This window comes from Electrophorus electricus, chromosome 16 (genome assembly GCF_041902795.1).
Source record: "Electrophorus electricus isolate QZ-2024a chromosome 16, ASM4190279v1, whole genome shotgun sequence".
NCBI classification, from domain to species: domain Eukaryota; kingdom Metazoa; phylum Chordata; class Actinopteri; order Gymnotiformes; family Gymnotidae; genus Electrophorus; species Electrophorus electricus.
In genome coordinates this window covers 23,980,518-23,999,880 of record NC_137512.1, presented here as the reverse complement: position 1 = coordinate 23,999,880, position 19,363 = coordinate 23,980,518, and the positions used below count along the sequence as shown (strand labels likewise).

Sequence of the window (19,363 nt, the reverse complement as noted above, 5' to 3'; positions counted from 1 at the left end):
ATATTTAAATATTGAGCTAATGACTGTCAACTGCTTCTATTAGATCATGTAATTAAAAAATGGAATTAAAATTTAGATGTGTGGTGTGCATAATTTACAAGAAAGTTAAAAAATAACACATATAGCCACATATGATACATAAAAAAGGTTCACAGAAAATATACCTCAACGTGTATGACCCAAAAAAAAAAAAACCCACTTAAACTTGTTACCCAAATGGATTTAAGGCAGTATAACCATGTTTATGCAAAGTTCCACCTGAAATAGACACACCCTAAAGTCACAGAGGTCCTGAAGCAGTCAAATGTAATTTAATTAGCATATTTGCATATTATTTTATTATACATAGATGTGTCTCAAACTCTGTGTGAAGAATGAGTTCACCAAATCTATGTTGCTGTAATTTTGTGCTACAAAATTTTTTATTTCTTTTAGGGTAAATGATTAAGATCAAAGAGAGGTTTGTGACTGCACACTTCCTCTGATGCCTCAGTACTCATGTATGGTAAAACCAAACCTCACAGGAACTAATAAATATGTTACACCAATGAGCAGCCGATGAACAGTGTTTCTTGTGCTGAAAGGTTCAGCAGTTTCGTTAAACCACTGAATCTGTCTAAATGAGGGTTTGATGCTTTCTGGTGCTTTAACTCGTGGCTCAAAACTCAGCCAGTCAACAGAATCAACTGCAATTAGTCATGAGCTTGTTAAAAAAAAAAAACAATCACTACAGTTTAAGACATTTGATGGAAATTTGCAACATCAGACACATTTCAAATGCCAAGTTTTACCCCAGTTAATATTTTAAAATCCAAAAATGCATCTATAAAGCATCAAGTCCATAGAAATGCTTAATCTGAACTGAAGGCTTTGTGTTTTCATCTACTGCAGTTTCCCCAAGTATGAACATACTTGACTCACGCTTGATAGCGTTTAATAAGGTGGATTCACGAGTATAAACTGCTTAACTGTTATATGCTGCCATCTGGTGGTCAGGGTATATCGCTTTCTCCAAAATGTTGCATACTCAGAGGCACTTTAAAAAAAAAAAAAAAAAAAAAAAAAAAAAAAAAGATTTATAATTAGAAAGCATATATATCACAATCCCAACAACAAAACATACAAAAAGAATATTTCCTGCTGTACAAAGCGTGTCCGCGGAGCAGCTTCTGTCCCGGCGTTCAGCGTTCAGTTGATGGTGAGGACGTCGCTCTGGATCTCGTGACTCAGCTGCGTCTGCAGGTCGCTGAGCTTCTTCTTCAACACAGCGAGCGCCGACATCACGATCGTCTCCGGCCGCAGCGAACCACACGACTCCACGTTATAGTAGAACCTGTGGGGCGGCATGGACCGCGTCACGTGACCTGCGAGGCTGTGGAGTAAAGGGAAACCGAAGCGGATTTGGAGTACCGGGATGCTGTGCGTTACCGTTCTGGTTTGCCGTTGGGGTCGTATGGAGCTTGCACCTCATCTTCCTCGATCTCTGAGTACTCGCTTTTAGGCCTGATACATGGAGAATGTCACAGCCAAGGAAGGAGGATCACTGAACTCATTTTTTACTTTGGATATAATTCTAAAATGACAGTTTTCTTTTTTATCAGTTTCTATCAGTGTTTTTAATCAGTGTTTAATATTTCCCAAGATCTTCCAGCTGACACCCTGAAACACTGTAATCAGCTCAGCATGTTTCTATCGAATAGTGAAGACATGCATATTGCACAAAAACACTTCTTCTTCAGGCGCTAAACCCGAGAGTTCATTAACTCATCTTACATGTGCCTTAATAACTTGTACGCACAGTATGATTATCACTAAAGAAACACGTAGCAGTCCGTACCATTCTTCAGGACGGGGGTACACGGTATGTCTCAGCGCGTTATCTGGGTCATACTCGAAGGCCACCCCTGCTGTAGGATTCCACTTGGCGTGTTCCTTGCCGAAGCCCTTTTTGGCATACGCTCGGAGACGCAGCTCCTGGCCCTTTCGAAGCTTGACCAGCAGGATGTCTACAGTAAAGAACACACCTGTCTAAACGTAGACCTCAAAGGACAATGCCACATCAGCGATGGAATTCTGCAGATTGCAAGTTGGGACCGTTGTGGTAAGAGGGAGAACCCGAGTGGCAGGAGATCGATCGATCGCTCGCTCGCTCTCTCTCTCTCTCTCCCAATAACTTATCAGAAGCAAACATACAAGGGTTTTTGATTACAATCTGTTCCAGTTTTTGATGGAGTTACTGATAGAAACACAATCTTCCTTCCGGATAAAGTGCTAATGGTTCTGATTTTGTCCTAATATCATTGAATGTTTATTTAAAAGTCTGAGAAATAAAATAAAGCGGACGTCTACGGAAGAAGAGCGGCCCTCACCATCCTGTTCCACATAGTCGTTGGGGTCGTTATCTCGACTTCTGGAGGTCACCTGAAGAAAATGGCACATCACACTTCTGCTTCAGCGTGAGGGTATGCATCTGTGTGCTTGTGTGTGACCGCAAGACAAACATTTAGGTTGAAATCTCTCCAACGGCGGAAGTGCAAAGGCTAGGTCAGTGTGTAGAGTGAAAGGGTAGGCTCACGGGGATGACCCGAGGGTTGTTAGACAAGAGGTCCCTCGAAGTCACATGACGCGTCTGGTCCTCTGTGCATCTCACATCCAGTGTCAGCTCAACAGAGCATTCTGGGCAGAAATCATCACATGTGCAGTCCTAAAAGAGGTTCAGGTATTGAATGTGAATTTTAGAAGACAGACGTTATATGTACGTGCATGGCCACTGTCTACTGTAGCTTTGGTTGCAATGCTCGACTGGCTCTTCTGTGTAAACAGGCATTGTGCTACTTAGTAAACATACACAAACAGCATGAACAAGGCAATCTAAGTAACTTACTCTTGAGTACTGCATCTTGTCCACTATGTCATCACTGGTGAGGGGTATGAGGCCTAAACAGAAGCGAGTCATCATGAGTACACTTGACTTACAGAACCCAGACACATATGAAAGGGGAGGAAGTCGAGATGACGTAGCTAACAGGCGCACACACACCCACTCTGTGCGCGATGAACTCGTCGTGGAGGACAGAAGAGTTGGCATCAATCTGAACCCAATCGATCGCTAAAAGTCAAAGCAGAGTACGTTAGACGTCCAAGTACTGACCATTACAGACACAAAGCGAACATAGCAGGTCATCTACTTCACTAACGCATTAGTGTGCCTAAGCAGTACACTCACCTATAGTGGGAACCTCTGACATGAACACACGTCGGATAGAGTTTGCAACCCTGAAACAAGCAGCCCATCAATTAATGGTGCTTTAGTTTTACTTTTGTGCTGGCAAAAGTGGTTCAATAATATAGGATTTATCAATAATAACGCCAGCGCATATCAGTAAACTGTTTTCATAGCAGCTAGGGTTAGCTAGTATAGCTAATGCTAGTTGAACTGCACTTACGCTAAATCGGTGTTCTCGATTACAAATTTCACATTTTCGTCCGTCAACTCCGTGATCTTCACCGTCGGCTGGTTCGCATACGGCATGTCGAAAGCTGACCCTCAGTAAATCCCCAGTAAAGACTTGAATAAATGAATCTTAAACCATCAAAGCTCCGGTGCGTTTCGATGTTCAACAATCGTTTACTGCTATGTTTTAATATCCGGGTCAATATCAGTATTTCCGGCCACAGTACTAGTGAAACTGCGGCGAGAGCTTCGCGCTATTGTTAGTCTTTATTCCTTTAGTTTTTAAATAAGACATGTAAAGAATTAAACGGTAAATCGCAATATGCACGAGTGTGGTGTTTTTAATATTGTGCTTAGTCTGGAACCAATATAGCAAGAAACGCTGAAAAAGTTAAAGAAATTGTAAAAAATAATTATATTCATAAAAATGGCTAAATATTTTAACTCAAGTCAGACAAAAATATTTAACATTTTTACATACATTGCATATTTATTCTGCTTTTGTGTTTATACAGAGAGCCAAACTGATGGTAGTGTGGGTTTACCATTTTTGTAAATAAGGGTGCCTATTTATGCTCATGGAAATATACTGCCCCTAACACAACACACCTAGTCAAAGTCAAATCAAATCAAAATATGAACATCCCAATATTAAAGCTCAGGATATCAGATTAGCAGGGCAACAAATTTCCAGGAGCAGGACTGAACACCACTGCCATGAAGATCCAGAGTGGTGTGATAACTCCCAGACCAGACTAAACAAAAACATTTGGCTACAAATCACGGAGGAAAGGCATGGAGGATGGTGAAGTGGACAGGAGGCTCCTTCATCTCCTCTGGTTCAGGCCTGTGAGGTTCTTCATCTGTGGCACAGAAAAGAGCAAGAATGTTCTTACTGACACACACACACACACACACACACACAGACACACACACAGACACACACACAGACACACAGACACAGACAAAATAGTTTGCACTGTCGTTTTGACACTAGACCTTTCCCAAAAATTGCTTATATCCAGGATATATTCTCGATTTATGGCCTGGGATACATGTTCCTTGGTTAAGATCAGGAGAACCTGGGAATATGAGTTAGACATTTTTGCTGAACGATGGTGGGACAAAGCAATAAGCAGAGTACGATAAGCACAGCTGATCCAGTTCGCCCTGGACCAGCTACCAGGGCAGAGGTAGCTCAGCGGTTAAGGTACTTGTTATAAATGTAAATGTAATGTAATGTTTCGTCCTCATTTACTGGAGTTCAATCTGATATTCTGCCCTTCAGATGCTGCATTCTGTTACGGTGGAAATCTACAAACCCACCTAGAGTTTCAACGTGGCTTCAAGACACTATGCTTTTACTGAGACTAGAGAAGACAAGACTCACCCCCCACTTCATTACAGACACTTCCATTAAAAAAAAAAAAAAAAATGACATGTGAGCTATGTTTGGGGCTATGGAAGGGCTTCTAAGTAAAACCTTAGGAGGTTTGTAAATCAGGGCTTTTTGATATCACCAGTTGTTACCTCCCCTATATATTAGGACTTTCTACACCATTCATTGTTATTGTTTGCTGCCTTGCTGTTATTCTCCATTTGTCTCAGTCTCATCATTACTACTGTTTATGGCAATTTATTTTTCTTCCATAACTGATGTAAATGTTGCTTTTATGTTGCTATGGTCTGAATATCATCCTTGTGAAACTAACCTTACTTGCCGATAAAATACATTGCTTTTAAGAGACCTGATCACTTCCCTATCTTGTGCAGTCATTTAATTAAAGCCTGTACCTATCTGGTCAGATATATGACTTAAATTTTTTTTAAAAAGCACTAACCGTAACTGCAACTCCCATCAGTCCTTGGACTACAGCCTCTCCGGTCGACTTCATCTGTGAAACCCACCGCAAGGCAGCATTGCGCAGAACAAGTAAGTACAAGCACAAAAATCAGCCTAGTCACAATGTTGAATAACTACCGCACATCACAGACCAAGATGCTCCACCAGGCAACCCTACCTGTTTAGCAGTGTTGGCCATGTTAACTATATCCTGGATACGGTTGTCAAGGAAGGTCCAAGTGTCCTTAAAGTCAGGGGAGGAGTCTTGGAGCATCACCAGCTCTGTGGTGTTGTAGATTCCTGTTAGGGCCGCCCTCCTGGTGTACCAGTTCATCTGAGTCACACCCACGGGGGGGGGGAATTCAGAAAGATGCAGAACTTTAAAATAAAAGATGGCAATAGAGATGAAATGTAAAGAAATAGGGCGTATTTCATAGAGCAACACTTCTCAGGAAAGTAACACTTGAGCCCAGAGAAGATTGTCCAATAGGAAAGTCTCTTACCTTTTCTCCTATTGGACAATCTTGGTTTTTGGCTTCAAAATGTGGCTTAAGTGAGAAATCCTGCTTTGTAAAATATCTCCCTAGGGAGGAAACAGCGGTGTTCGCCGATACATTTATTACGAAATATGCATTCACAAACACCAAGAGACAAAAAATGTTTTGATTCAACATGAAATACTCTGAGGCTGAAGGTGTGACAGGAAGAGCATTTGAGGAGAAGGAAAAGACTAGACAAGTCACCCCTATGGAAAGACACAGAGGTGGGACAGAAAGACAAAAAAAAAAAAAAAAAAAAAAAAAAAAAAAAAAAGCAAGAGGAAAAGGAAGACCATGCTTGACAGGAGATACTCACATCTGTGGAGCGATCCCCTGCATAGTACCAGATGTCGTCTACCAGCGTGGACAGATGCTTCAGGCTCTCTGGGATGTTGTGAGGAAGCAGCAGCAGACTCATCGCCTACAGAGTGACACATTATGCTCCGAAAGACACACGAACCGGAAATGACTTTGTTGTTGTTTTGGGTTTTTTTCCCCCTAGAGTTAGAGAACATGCAGTTCTGTTTTATTTCCTGCATGTGTATATAATGTGCCAGGTCACATTGTTCTTATGAATAGTATGAGACTATACTGTGCGCGTACAAACAAACAAACACACACACACACACACACACACACACACACCTGAGGCCATGTGTCAATATACGGAATTAACATCCTCAGTCGGGTTTCGATGGCATCTCTCAGGAACTCAGCCGTCTCTTTCTTTCTGGAAGGGGCAGACAGTCGGTGTCATTTGGAATGCCTTTCTTGGATGTATGTCTGATCAGAAGTCTAATGGAATTCCTGCTACAGCTGAGACATGTCAACACCCATTTGTATGGAAATGGTTTGTTTTCAGCCAGTATGTACAAACTGAGTGTATACAGGAAATAAAAGTACCAGGACCAGCTCTCCCAGAGCCTAAAGGACATATGTCAAGGTAGAACATTAAAGGCATCAAACACAATCAACACAGCTGATAAAACTTATTTGAACTTATTTACTCACAAACATACTAAAACCCACTGGTGATGCACACGGTCTGTCCTCTAGAGTATGTTCAGAGATACTCCCTCTGTCTGTCCTTTAGAGTGTGTTTACTCACTCTGTCTGGCCAAGCTGCACCCGATTATGCTGCTCTGCCAGAATCTTTGCCAGCTGAGCGTTGCATTCCTCGACGAAATGCAGCACCAACTCTCCCGCACCGTTATTGAACATCTCCGCCGAGGCAGCCGAGAGGCCCAGTGTCTGAACAACAAAAACCAAAGGCCAAGGTTACAAGGCCTTGCAAATGTCACCCACTTTCATGACACCAGTCCTACAGCTCAGGCTCGAGGGACCAGACCTCTGCTCCGGCTGCAATGGCCTCCACAGTCCAGCCGTGCTGGGGGACAAACTCCAGCGCAGCGGTTAGGATTCGCGCCTCGAGCTGCTCCTCCGTCTCGTAGCCCTCCTCTTGCTCGCCACTCTGGTCCTGGTGGCTGACAGCACACATGCCGTGCATGACAGACATTTTCATTTTCAGTGTCTTGCTTGGACTCGGTGCAACCGTGCCCGCTCCCTGGGAATCCTGTTACCAACGCCTTACTCTACCTGCTCTGCCGGGCAACTTACAGGAGGACAAATGTGGTTAACACGTGAACTAAACAAATCGGTGGGGGAAGTCACAACAAACTGTATCAGATGATGTACCTGTCATCAAGGTGATGACTATGCAGTTCAAGGCACGGTAAGAACTGGAGAAAATAAACTGCCCTAGACGTGCAGCCCAAGTAGATGCAGGCATGATCTCACCTGGCGTGACAGTGGCCATGCTCCTGCTGGCTGCTTGCGTCAGAAGCACAGCTTTGCTCTGCGAAGTGCGTGTGGTGGGGCGGAGGCGGGACAGTCTGGTCTCTGTGGGAGTCGTCCGCGAGACGCAGCACGAGCGCGCGATGGAGACCGCGGCTCGAGCCGTTACCACGAGGAACGCGGCCCATTTGAATCGCTACTGCTATGGTCACAAAAATATAACATTTGTAGACGTGAAGCAAATAATTAATTTATAAAAAGTAAGCTGTCTAAAAATATTTAGTTTACTAAAATGTGTGTGTTGTCCCAAGCAAAAACATTTATGCCACAAAGAGCCGATTTGTTGCAGACGTTGGTGATTCTGTTTGTTTACATTACATTTTATAGGATAAGCCTTGGGCTAATACTTTAACCTTGGTTTAACCTGTTTCTTTTGCACTCACTTCAACAAACCTGCTTTGAAACGTAGCGAACGATGATGCTAACCAATAGAGCTCACTAATATAGATAAAGAAACGAAACTAAGACAAACAGATAGCGTTAGCAGAGTTAGCCACTGGAAACTCTTTTTTTCCATACAAATTTGATCAACGGCACCATGCATTCATTTTAAGAAGAAGACAAAGCGTACAAATAACATTACTTGAGCTAGGTGATGTTCCTTGGAGGATGATAATAATAATAGTGTCCTTTATCGTCACCTTGCCTGTTTAGGACACTCAAGTTACATAACCTTAACCTTAACCTTAACACGCAGTAAGAGCTGAAACTCTCCAAAAACCAACACCAACGGACTCAAGCAGCTACGAGAACGAGAGGGAGAGGGAGAGGGAGAGGGAGCCTCCTGGGCCACGCTTACCGCTGCCGAGAGCCCGCACAAGCCTGTCGGCCCGCAGGCCTCTGATGAGCGCCGCCATGCCGACAGCCAGTGGACGATAGCCTTTAGCCTTTAGCCATTATCCTTTAGCATGCTAACGCTAGCCGCTGGGCCGCGTCATCGCGGCGCGACTCCAGAAACGCCGGCGACAGTGAAATGACGTAACCGGGTGACAATCGTTAAGAAACGACAGCGTTACACAGAAGATTAGTAAGTAGTAGTTTATTTCGAGTAAATATTTCGATTCTGGTTTAGCTCGTCTTTTCATCAGGCTTTAGTTAGCCGATTACGAGAGTTAGCAATATAACTAAAAACGTTTTTTTTTTTGTTGTTGCTTTCTGTATGTGCGTCACGTAACATCAGAAGATGCGACGATAGCTGCTAGCTATGTAGCTAAAGTCACCAAACTATTGGGGCGCACTACTGCCACATTCCTCAGTCTAAATAAAAAATACATTTTTATAGTGTCACCTATGAACACTGGCTTATTTCTTAAAAGTGAGACGGAATATATATATAGTGAGGTATCCTCACTAAAACTGAAACCAAGTCTCTGGCTAGCTAGTTTGTGTATCAGTATTTTATTTAACCCAGCTGCAGTTATCTTCTCTATATTAACTTTGATGTTGCATTGATGTTTACTGCAGTTTTGAGTTAGCTGAACGAAGACAGAAGACGTACACGTGAAGCAGTCCTGTCTAGGGTGATTGTTGGTAACCAATGATTTGTGTGTCACCACTGATTTGTGTGCAGGTGGACATGGCAGGTCTTGGGCTGAAGGACGGAGATAAAGTGCTGGTGGTGTGGACACAGCCGTCCACCGCCGTAGCTGTGAAGGACTTTGCGGAGAGCATCGGGGCCATCGTGGGGAGCCAGAGCCTGGTAACACTCGAGAACATCGAAAGGCTCCAGCTGTGTAAGTTACCCCACAGGGTCTCCGCCTTTGTCAAAGTCAGTGGACTCAGACTTTATGTACAAACAGACCCTAAAAAGGACTTTCGATAATTGATGACTTTTCATGTGTCCTGCACATTACTTTATAAATGCTGCCCTAGATGTCCGACTGTGACCACTCGAGATAATAAATAGTCCTACGTATTAAACGTTAGTTTTTTATTTAGCTGTACTAATTTTTTATTCACGATCATGTTTGTCTTAAGTTTATATGCCCAGAAATGAATGGGCTTTGTGGGATCAAATAAAGTTTAATCAATTCAAAGTGCAGGGTTTTCAATTCAAATTCGTGTGCTTGCCAAATGTTATGTTCTACACTATATGCACGTTCCTCGGAAGCAGGCGTGACTGAATTGTTTAAACTGGATCCTCGATCTGTTCCAGCATCTCACTCTCCTTCCAGTTATGACTGCGTCCTCTCAGGCCTTCTTCCCGACAGTGCCCTGCTTCACGGTCCTGACACTCTGGCAGAGATGGCCAAGGTCCTGAAGCCAGGGGGGAGGCTGCTTCTGGAAGAGCCAGTTGCAGGTAGAGATATTATTGCTAGAATCACTTTTATATGATATCGTTGTAGAACACCCTATTTCTGGTATCGACCCATCACCAAGTAACAGACTAAGGTCTTTCAGAAGGTGAGCTAGGAATGCTAAGGTTTTTTTTGTCAAAATAAAGGAAGGCAAGTCTTCAATCATGTTGTATCAAGGGTTCACTGGTGTATTTTTAATCTGTTGCATATCATAATCACAATCTCTAGAAATATAATCAGTGTGACACTACTTTGTTTCATATTGTGTAGCAGTAGAGGGAGCTAAAGATGACACTTTAAAGAACCTCGACACAGGTGCTCATTCAGAAAGCGTGTTCTCAGTTACCTTGGTGTTAACAGACTTGGTGGAAATGAAATGTATAGACGAATAAAGTGGTTGTGTGCAGGTTTGGAGGTCAGTGGTGTCAGGACATCTGGGAAGCTGCTGTCAGCCCTTAAATTGTCAGGACTGGTGTCTGTCACAGAGGTGGGCGCTTGTTTCATCAGTGGCTATGACTGAGCAGATGCCAGACGTTGCTTGGCAACTGCTGCTGTTGATTCCACAGGTGAAGAGTGAAGCCCTGGGCCCCAAGGCTGCTTTGGCTCTCAGAGAACGCACTGGTTTCCAGGGTAACGCTGCGTTCAGAGTGCGCATGTCTGCCTCCAAACCCAACTTTGAGATTGGCTCCTCCACTCAGCTGAAACTGTCCTTGACGAAGAAAACAGGTGAGTCTTAACTGGTGTGACATCCTTGACTGGGAGGGATAGTGAGTCACTATTCTGCTTCTGTTCTACATCTGCTGGTGCATCCAGAGTAGCACATCTTTAGATGTAGTGTGTGCTCGGGTTGTGCGATGTAGGCTTACTATCGTAAGGCGATGCACTCACTAGACATGACACTATAGAACAAGCAAATACACACACACACGAACCTGCCTCCGTAGGCAGACCTCTAGCTATGTGGAGCAAAAGGTCACAGAAGAAAAACACCAAAATATCTGTTTAATTCTCATGTCGTCTTTTTATTGAGAGCCTCTTGCTGTACGAATAGTTGTCATTTAAACTGCGTCGTTCTTTACAGAAAAGCCAACGATCGATCCTAGTGTCGCCAAGCTGTGGACTATTTCAGTCAACGAGATGGACGATGACGATGTTGTGAGTACAGTGGTCGGTGTTTACGTGTCAGGGTGCTTTGGCTTCACTTACGCTGGCCCGGGTCTCATCATACAGCGTGCATCACCAGGCTTGTTCCACACCAGGCCAGGGCGGGCTTAGTTCTGTTTCAAATCATTTTCCAAAGTAAAATGGTTTATTTCCATAGCCCCTCTCTGTGAGCTCAGTGAGCCTTACCTGCCACGGATGGTGGCTTTTTGTTTGTTTACATTATTATTTAGTGATTCTGGCTCTCTGGTAATTTAACATGTTATGGTTTGGTTTTTATTGCCATTCCTCCACTTTTGACCTTTGGTCCCTTCAGAATTGTGTTCTGTGCACCCCAGTAATGTCTGATTTTGGACAGCATTCAGTCATGTACCCTGTAGGACTTGGTGGATTCAGACAGTCTACTGGATGCTGAAGACCTGAAGAAACCACATCCAGCTTCACTCAAAACTTCGTCCTGTGGAGAATCAGGAACCAAAAAAAAGAAAGCCTGCAAAAACTGGTGAGATGATGATTATTAATATTTTGAGTATCTTATAAAATATGAACAAATTAATATATTTTTTAAAGATTACGTAAAAAAAAAACCTGGTATCCATTACTTGCTAAAAGAACCGTGTACATTAAATCCTGTTGTGTGTTAAAACTACATGCGTCATCTGCCCGGCGCCTGTGTGGCTGCCTTTCTGTTCCTGTAAGACTGTTGGTAATTACTGACTGCGTGTTATGGCCTCTTGCTGAAGCACCTGTGGCCTTGCTGAGGAGCTGGAGCAAGAGAAAGCCAGCACACCCAAGTCCGCCTGCGGAAACGTGAGTGGAAAAAACGGCATCTGGCGATCGCTGTTACTGTACCGCTGCTGCCTCGCAAGGCTAGTATAGCAGAGGACTGCAGTCCTGCGATGATTGCTTAAATGAACCAGATATAAATAAGTCTGGACAGAATACTGGAGGCTAGTCTTCAACCATGTAACATCATGGGCCCATCAAGTTGTTGCTAATAAATAACGTTTAATATAACACTACGTGTGTGAGGCATTTAGCAGTCTGGCATGTTTGTTTATATAATGCAGACAGTGATTTCCTTCCGGGCTGATCAGGTTTTCAGTCAGGTCACCTGGTTCTGAGCAAGACAGAATCCAGTGGTGGTCAGCTGGGATTGTGTTCTTGTAGATAGTTGGTCTAAGGCCACTCACCTTCTGCTATTTCTAAATGAACTCAATTATTGTGATCAGGTTCAGTACTTGATTTTGGTATTTACACCTTTTTTTTTTTTTTTTTTTGCACCAGTGTTATCTGGGAGACGCATTCCGGTGCTCCAGCTGTCCATATCTAGGCATGCCTGCTTTCAAACCTGGAGAAAAGGTGGTTTTGGCTAACACCCAGGTGGCAGATCCATAAGTCCCTGCCTTACGCCAGCGTGGATACCAGTCCAACATCCTGCACATTATCCGCTCTGCTTCTGGTACTCTCGCTCACCATTAGAAAAGGGACAGAGGTGAAAGAACCAAACAGTTTCTCTTAGATGGCGTTGCAAAACCCAGTCACTACCCCTTTTACGCTGTGGGACATGTTCAATACACGTTATTCCCCTGACGGCTCAAACGGGGTCCCATCCACTAAAGTATGATATTCATATCCACACACCTGAAGGGCTTATTTAGTAGTATATACATTTACTGTCTTGCAAATGTTTGTGTATTCATTGATTTTGGGGGGCGGGGTGGGAATGGGTTGTTTTTTTTGGCTATTAACTGAATTCTGTAGTCAATATGTGATTTAGTTCTATTGTATAATTAAAAACATGAACATTTGTTAATGTGAGACTTGAGCTTTTGTATTTCTTCACAATTACATACCATCTCCACTTCTCGTAAAACTCATAAAACTTCAAATGCACTTTTAAATTGCTCTAACATCCAAAATGTATGAAGCCCAGATTCAGTCGTGTCTGCCACACTCCAGCTAAAATGTTTTACAAGTGGAAACTCAGTAATAGAGGTAATATCTGGTATTAGGATAACCATAAACTCAGTAAATTGTCATACTATAAAAGGTTTTTGTTTTGAAATACACAGCAGCTGACATATTTCTTTGGATGTAAACATTTTTCCAGAAAGTAAATTTCTGATGCAACTTCAGGAGGGGAACACCGAAAAGTCCATTTTAATATCCCCAATGCTCGGGTCAAAGGTTAAGCTGTATGACACAGCTGCCCGGCCATCTCCTGAACTTTCCCACAGATTCCGGAAGAAGTACACCCCCTGCTTGCGGTGTGGACACCACACACACTCGCCCTGTTGAAAGAGGACAATAGAAAGGCAATTAACCATCCTGTCAATGCAATACCTGTCAGACTTCCCCGTCTCTGGGGCAAGAATGAACATAGCCAAATCTTTATATTTTATTTTATACATATATAATGCACGCAAATGACAGGGAGGTGTGGCTGTGTTGTAACACAAATACCTCCTCGCTGATGGGTTTCGTGAGACCCATACTGACTGTGATGTCATCGGTTAGGTGGTACTCCATCCACAACACGATTCCGTGGCAGTGGCCTCTCCTGGATGTAAAGCAGGTTACCACGTCACCCTGAATTGTCCTGATACTTTTTCAGCTGAAAGTTATTTATATTTTCCACTCACTTTTTCTAACTGTGGAACCTTGTAAATGAAATTTATATAAACACAGATTTCAGGCATATTGTAATGCATAAGCGAGTTAAGATATCTGTGTTTGGTTTCCTTACATTGCATATTTAAAAAGATATCTGCATTTAATATTTATATTTGATTTAATTTTAGATGTTTTTTACCTGGTAAGAGGCATAGTTCCCTCACTGCTGATTGGTTGCTCAGGAACACACTGTTGGAAGTCATAGGTCATAACTGGGTATGGCTTGGTCAGAGCACGACATGGGTACTCCCATAGTGGATGTGGCTCTGCCTTTCGAGACTCCCGGAAATCCAGAGAATTCTGTGCAAGAACGAACATCTGAATGAACATTCAGAACCAGCAGAGCGCTGAAAATGACCCAACAGAAAAGGCCATTACAGGGTCTCCACTGTACACGCGCCTGCAAAACAGGTACTGAACATTTCAATAGTCAGCCCATTCCGTGCGTGTGTTCGGCAGAATGTCAGTAAAGGGTGTGTACTCAGTCTGAAGTTTGACCAGCCATTCACATATGAGTTCCTTTCTCCACTCCTGTGTCCAGGGGCAGACGATGCACCACCAAACCTCATACCTGCACCACCTCGTCCATGGCACCGACGTCAAAGCCTTCACAGGTGCTGCACGGGGCCCGAATCCTCCACAAATCCTGGAAGAGAATCCGTCGTTAAGAGGGACCATTACAGGCCTCGAGCATAACAAAGAAAAAGCTAATATAGATAGTATGAAAACGGTTGTTTTTTTTAAAAATGTCACTCATCACTAGGTGCCATAACAGGCAGTCAGCAGTGGTCCTGGGCCAGAACCAGACTAGTAGTGAGAGGTCAAGGCCAGCTGAATTACTGCACATGCCAACAGATGGACTACACTGTAATATACAGTATGTGTGTAGGTATAAGGCAGGTGTTTCTTATAAAGTGGGCGTAAATTGTGTGTAGAGCTCTTCGCTAGAGCGAGTCAAGTGGCGTAAAGGGATTATTTGCCACATTTTTGCCAAGCAAGCCCTTTAAGTGTCTGGGGGGGCAGGCCACAGCCAGAGTAGGGGTGGGGCACCTGGAACTCCACAGCGAGCATGTAGAGCGTAGCGGAGGCGGGCAGGATGCTGGCACCCGGGCGGAGCAGGCGGGTCAGCGCCGTGCGGCAGTACCAGAAAAACAAACAGTGCCATGGCAACAGGCTGGTGCTGAAGTAAGGTTCACCAATCAGCACAGAGATCTGGGGGCGGGACGAAAGGGAACGTTCAGAATGGAACGTCTGCAGCAGAAAATTAGTCCATATATGTGTGTGCGAGATGTAACGGGAAGATTTATTAAGAAAATAAATAAATAAACAGATACCTGCTGTCCGTGCAAGTGGTCCACTGACAGCTGCTCCGGCCGGACGTCCAGTACATGGACCACATTTTGTAGCGAGTTGGCCTCCAGAAACTGAACCGAAACACAACGATTTGACAAAAACACCCAACAAACTGCTCCGCCTTCCTACAAGCGCTACAAAAGAGTCTCTCAGCTTCTGGTCATGCTCACCTGCTCCATCACTCTCTTCGACATTCCAGAATTTTCCAAACTGAAAACCTGCAATGTCCAGGGAAGACATGACTGACCATTGTTTCAAGTCTTAAAATCGATTATCCCAAAGAACATCACTGTGAATAATATAATCTGGGATTGACGAAATCATTTAATCCGTTTCCATGGTAAGCAGCACTCATTGAAAATGGTGCAGGATATTTAAATTACTGTACAAGAAAAATAAGAACCAAAAATGCACCTTGTTGGCTCCAAGCAGGTGGGCAAAGATGGGTAGCAGACTACCGTCGCTCACTGCTAAACACACGCTGTCTGGCTGCAGAATCTGTAGAACACACACGCACACACATGCACGCACGCACACACGCAAGCATGACCATGTAGAGCAGTGCCGTCCGGCATGTCAGCACTCGTGAACACATGCGGTGGTGGGGTGGGCACGCACGCTGCGTAGAGCACTCAGGTAGTACGCTCTCCTCCGATGGTCGTTCAGCTCTCCGAAGCGTGGCCGCGTCCACACCAGGTGAGCCTGGCAGGTGCATGGCCGACAGGACGTCTCCTTTTCGACAGTCCGCTGTCTATGAAAGACACAACCCCACCCAACAGATCGATTAAAGGACGTCGTCCTGACAACTGCCTGTTGCGCTCTCTCCGCGACCTCTGAGTAGGGTTCCCACTGCAGCACGATGCTCTAGACACGTGCGTACACTTACCCCTCAGAGAGGCTGTACCACAGGCTGTAGTCATCGTGGGACACAGTTAAGATGACCTCCTCCCCCTCACACACGTTCCGTTCGGCAGGGAGGAAATACACACTCTGCATCCAGTGATCGCGCCACTGAACAAAAACCACCACACACACACGTTGTTTATTTATTTTGGTTAGAAGAGAACTTGATTCTCCCCCCCAATTCTAATTGTGACATTTGTGTGTTATACTGGTTGGCTGCAACTGATCTTACTGGATAGGCTCGGGGGTCTGAGTAAGTCCAGCTGGGGGCCATGGAACACACAATGGTACCACTGGGGTCCATATCCAGGTCCCACCAGGACAGAACCACCTGAGCACTCCCACCTGTCTGCACCACGAACCTACAGGAGTGAGTCTGTGGGGCACTAGTGATCAGCCTACTGAAGTCCACGCTGAGAGAGAGAGAGAGAGAGAGAGAGAGAGAGACAGGAATGAGTCTGTGGGGCACTAGTGACCAGCCTACTGAAGTCCACGCTGAGAGAGAGAGAGAGAGAGAGAGAGAGTCTAGTGCACATGACAAACATTAAGTATTAAACAATCTTTTAGCTTGGCAAAATAAGAAAAAACAACAAATAAGAGAAGGGTGAGAAAGTGAGTGAGTTTCAAAAGAAGTCATAAAGAGAGAAGGATTGCAGAGAGACAGCGAACGTAGTTCTCAATCAATAGCTGGACAGAGACAGACAGAGAAACAGATCAATTATATCCAAAAGACTGAAGAAAAAAAAACAAACCAGCGCTCCCACCTGAACATGGTACAGAGGGGACCTAAGCGGGTGAAGGCACTCGGGGGCACCTGGCTGAGCTGGATGTCGCAGACAGAGGGCGCTCCTGCGCACTGGCACAGTGCTGTAGGGGGCACCAGGGTGTGGCCCTCCAACTGCATGGGCCTGATCTGTGTCCAGCTCCACAGCCGCTCCGACTCCACCAACTGGGCGTAGACGGTGGCACGGTGGGGCACGGCCTCGCAGCACTCCTGCAGGAAGGATGCATGGGGTCCATTTCATTCCGGAAAAATGAAGCCATTATTCCCTTCCCTTGCCTACTTCCACCTGGCTGCAATTCACGCAACAGAAGGGTGGAACTGACATTTTCCAAAGTACATGATGTCTTTGGGGTGTTTGGGGTAAAAATATATATATACTTGAAAACAAAAGTTTTCCGAAGAGAGGAATACGTGGAGTGAGAAACCATTCAGTTTATAACTGACAAGAATAAAGGTTAGGAAACAGTTCCTGGAATAAATCATACCTGCACCAGGTGTAAGTGGGCGTGCTCGTAGCTAGGCAACGCCCCCTCTCCGATCAGTTCAGTATCGAAGAGTTCAGTCACTAATACATTTGCTCTCTCCTGCATGTCTCCATCTGCGTGAACAAATCTTTAGATATTTATCATTCAGTTCAGTCTCGGGAATGAAAAGTCACTTTCTCAAGCTAGTTATGCAGGCACAGGCTCAGACTTGGGCCAAACTGAAGGGTCTACAGGGACTCCGTTTAAGAGCACGAACAGTATGACTACAGGCTGCAACTCTCTCCAGAAGTGACCCCGCTGAATTCTAACCTGGGCCGACCGTGACCTTAGTTGAATGCTTATTGATGACTTTTATTTTGTCAGAGAAGCCGTTTTTCTTTACGATGCAAGCAGCTGCCTCAGCCATGGGTTTAAACACCTGAAACACAGGAAACGTCGAGCAGATTACCCACAACAGATTCATGTGTGGCAACAGGTAAAACGACACTTCGACCTCTGAAAGTTCAAGTCAACAAATAAAATCCCTGCCTTGGAGGTTTTTTTTGTTGTTGTTTTTTTGCATCATCCACATGATTTTTCTGGTTAGTTCTACATGCTGCTTTGAAGTTAAACAGCAAATTGTGGCGAAAACGTGGAGGGAAATGTTCACTTGTTGGCACGAGCTTACACACCACCGGCCACATTTGGCTGTGGCGCAGTGCCCACCTCAACGGCATAGCAGAGATCCGCCCCTGCAGTAATGGCCATCATGGACAGGAGACCCGTCCCCGTGCCGATGTCCAGAACCACGACTTTCTCCCCACGAGCCTTCACGCGGCCGACAGCAGCACGAATGCCCTGGTAGTACTTCACATTCTGACAGACATAAAGCAGAGGTTTACCAAGCGAGACGGGTCACGCCGCTGACCGGTTTGTTCAAAACTGGGCCAGATTTGGGTTCTGGGCTTTGACGGAAACATTTTGAGCTGTAATTGAAGCTTCCTGTTCAAAAGACACAACCTTATGAATCATTTAACTGGTCCCAGCAGGGTAACTGCGATCACGCCAGGCTGTGCTGCGGATGCCACGCCTGAGGTGGTGTGCACACACGAAACTCACCCTGTCCCTATCGTGCAGCATGTCGGCATAGCAGGACCTGACAGATGAGCAACAACACAGGAAAGAGAAACCACATGACCCTCACGCTCAGCAAACACGAGTCAAACGTCTTTACTATAAGTGGCAGCAGTAGCAGGCCCCTGGCTGCAGTCACATGTTTATCAGAACAGAGAGTCTGAAAGTGGCTATTAAAGCGTACATGCACGTGTATTAAAGCAACACGACTTCTCAATATTAAGGTCCTGATTATCTTGAATGCATAAGATTGTATGAATGGGCTCGTTTACGGCGCGGGGCTGTCGCGCGTGGACTGTGTGGCCCGGACCCACCTCGCGATCTCCTGGTGGTAATCGTACTCCTCGCTTTCCTCCACCCAGTCCAGCGCGCCCGTGGTGGGGTTCGCACGACCACAAAACGTCTTCATCGCTACCACAGTCCGCCCCGGTGTGCTTTCACGGATTATAAACGAATCCTGGACGGCGTACCTGCACGCGGCCATGTTTTCCTGGAAACCATGCCCCGCGAGCCACCACGTGACAAACGCTTCGCCGCCTTTCTTTCCCACGCGTTGGTAAATAATGCATTTTTTTAACAGCAGTATTTAGCTCCGTATAGACGAGCAAATCAGAAGTCGTTCAACCTCATTTTTCTTTCGAAAATATTCTGTATATTATGCAAATTCACGTTAGACCCACCGCACTGCGCATGCGCTCTCCCTGTTCACAACGCACGTACCGCAACCCACCAGATAATTCTCGGGTTTTCAAAAATTTAAAGGAGCAATAAGTCATTTTACTAGCAAAGGGTAGTAAACAGTATTAACGGAAATTATTTCTTATTTTTACTTTTTTTTTATTAAGATGAGCCCACATGAAACGATAATCAAACTGCTTTGTAGTCCTGAAACGAACCAGTT

At 44.8% G+C, this 19,363-nt stretch overlaps 4 protein-coding genes across 10 annotated transcripts; 1 reads left to right on the top strand and 3 right to left on the bottom strand.

Moving 5' to 3' along the window:
• Window positions 1-289: 289 nt before the first annotated feature.
• Window positions 290-3,776, bottom strand: polr2c (RNA polymerase II subunit C). The gene is made up of 9 exons (XM_027017186.3): window positions 3,447-3,776; window positions 3,227-3,276; window positions 3,041-3,109; window positions 2,885-2,937; window positions 2,576-2,704; window positions 2,370-2,421; window positions 1,838-2,006; window positions 1,429-1,503; window positions 290-1,333 (listed from the first exon to the last, which is right to left on the bottom strand). Exons 1-9 carry the CDS (start codon window positions 3,530-3,532, stop codon window positions 1,189-1,191), a joined length of 828 nt encoding a protein of 275 aa, XP_026872987.1. The 5' UTR covers window positions 3,533-3,776; the 3' UTR covers window positions 290-1,188.
• A 141-nt stretch (window positions 3,777-3,917) lies between these two features.
• On the bottom strand, window positions 3,918-8,630 carry coq9 (coenzyme Q9 homolog (S. cerevisiae)). 5 transcript variants are annotated; one of them, XM_081699465.1, is made up of 9 exons: window positions 8,490-8,630; window positions 7,634-7,832; window positions 7,185-7,320; window positions 6,945-7,087; window positions 6,482-6,566; window positions 6,153-6,257; window positions 5,476-5,631; window positions 5,296-5,349; window positions 3,918-4,349 (listed from the first exon to the last, which is right to left on the bottom strand). In XM_081699465.1, the coding sequence occupies exons 1-9, from the start codon at window positions 8,545-8,547 to the stop codon at window positions 4,347-4,349; spliced, it is 939 nt and encodes a 312-aa protein (XP_081555591.1). In that variant the 5' UTR covers window positions 8,548-8,630; the 3' UTR covers window positions 3,918-4,346. The 5 variants fall into 5 exon arrangements, with proteins under 5 accessions (XP_081555591.1, XP_026872966.2, XP_026872967.2 ...); XM_027017165.3 differs by having other exon boundaries at window positions 3,918-4,317; XM_027017166.3 differs by having other exon boundaries at window positions 3,918-4,317; window positions 7,634-7,829; window positions 8,490-8,577.
• Window positions 8,579-12,969, top strand: ciapin1 (cytokine induced apoptosis inhibitor 1). Of its 2 annotated transcripts, none has more exons than XR_014117717.1 (9): window positions 8,579-8,717; window positions 9,261-9,423; window positions 9,846-9,989; window positions 10,395-10,474; window positions 10,554-10,713; window positions 11,069-11,142; window positions 11,529-11,650; window positions 11,848-11,958; window positions 12,436-12,509. XR_014117717.1 is itself a non-coding variant. In XM_027017167.3 (9 exons), exons 2-9 carry the CDS (start codon window positions 9,267-9,269, stop codon window positions 12,544-12,546), a joined length of 915 nt encoding a protein of 304 aa, XP_026872968.2. In that variant the 5' UTR covers window positions 8,579-8,717; window positions 9,261-9,266; the 3' UTR covers window positions 12,547-12,969. The 2 variants fall into 2 exon arrangements, 1 of the variants encoding a protein (XP_026872968.2); XM_027017167.3 differs by having other exon boundaries at window positions 11,892-11,958; window positions 12,436-12,969.
• prmt7 (protein arginine methyltransferase 7) lies at window positions 12,957-19,055 on the bottom strand. 2 transcript variants are annotated; one of them, XM_027017164.3, is made up of 17 exons: window positions 18,777-19,044; window positions 18,448-18,484; window positions 18,055-18,204; window positions 17,659-17,767; window positions 17,350-17,462; window positions 16,845-17,074; window positions 16,313-16,493; window positions 16,064-16,188; window positions 15,796-15,928; window positions 15,592-15,675; window positions 15,348-15,395; window positions 15,159-15,248; window positions 14,875-15,036; window positions 14,396-14,470; window positions 13,964-14,124; window positions 13,615-13,711; window positions 12,957-13,442 (listed from the first exon to the last, which is right to left on the bottom strand). In XM_027017164.3, exons 1-17 carry the CDS (start codon window positions 18,944-18,946, stop codon window positions 13,284-13,286), a joined length of 2,124 nt encoding a protein of 707 aa, XP_026872965.2. In that variant the 5' UTR covers window positions 18,947-19,044; the 3' UTR covers window positions 12,957-13,283. The 2 variants fall into 2 exon arrangements, 1 of the variants encoding a protein (XP_026872965.2); XR_014117715.1 differs by lacking the exons at window positions 12,957-13,442; window positions 13,615-13,711 and having other exon boundaries at window positions 13,985-14,124; window positions 14,334-14,470; window positions 18,777-19,055.
• Between the last annotated feature and the right edge of the window lie 308 nt (window positions 19,056-19,363).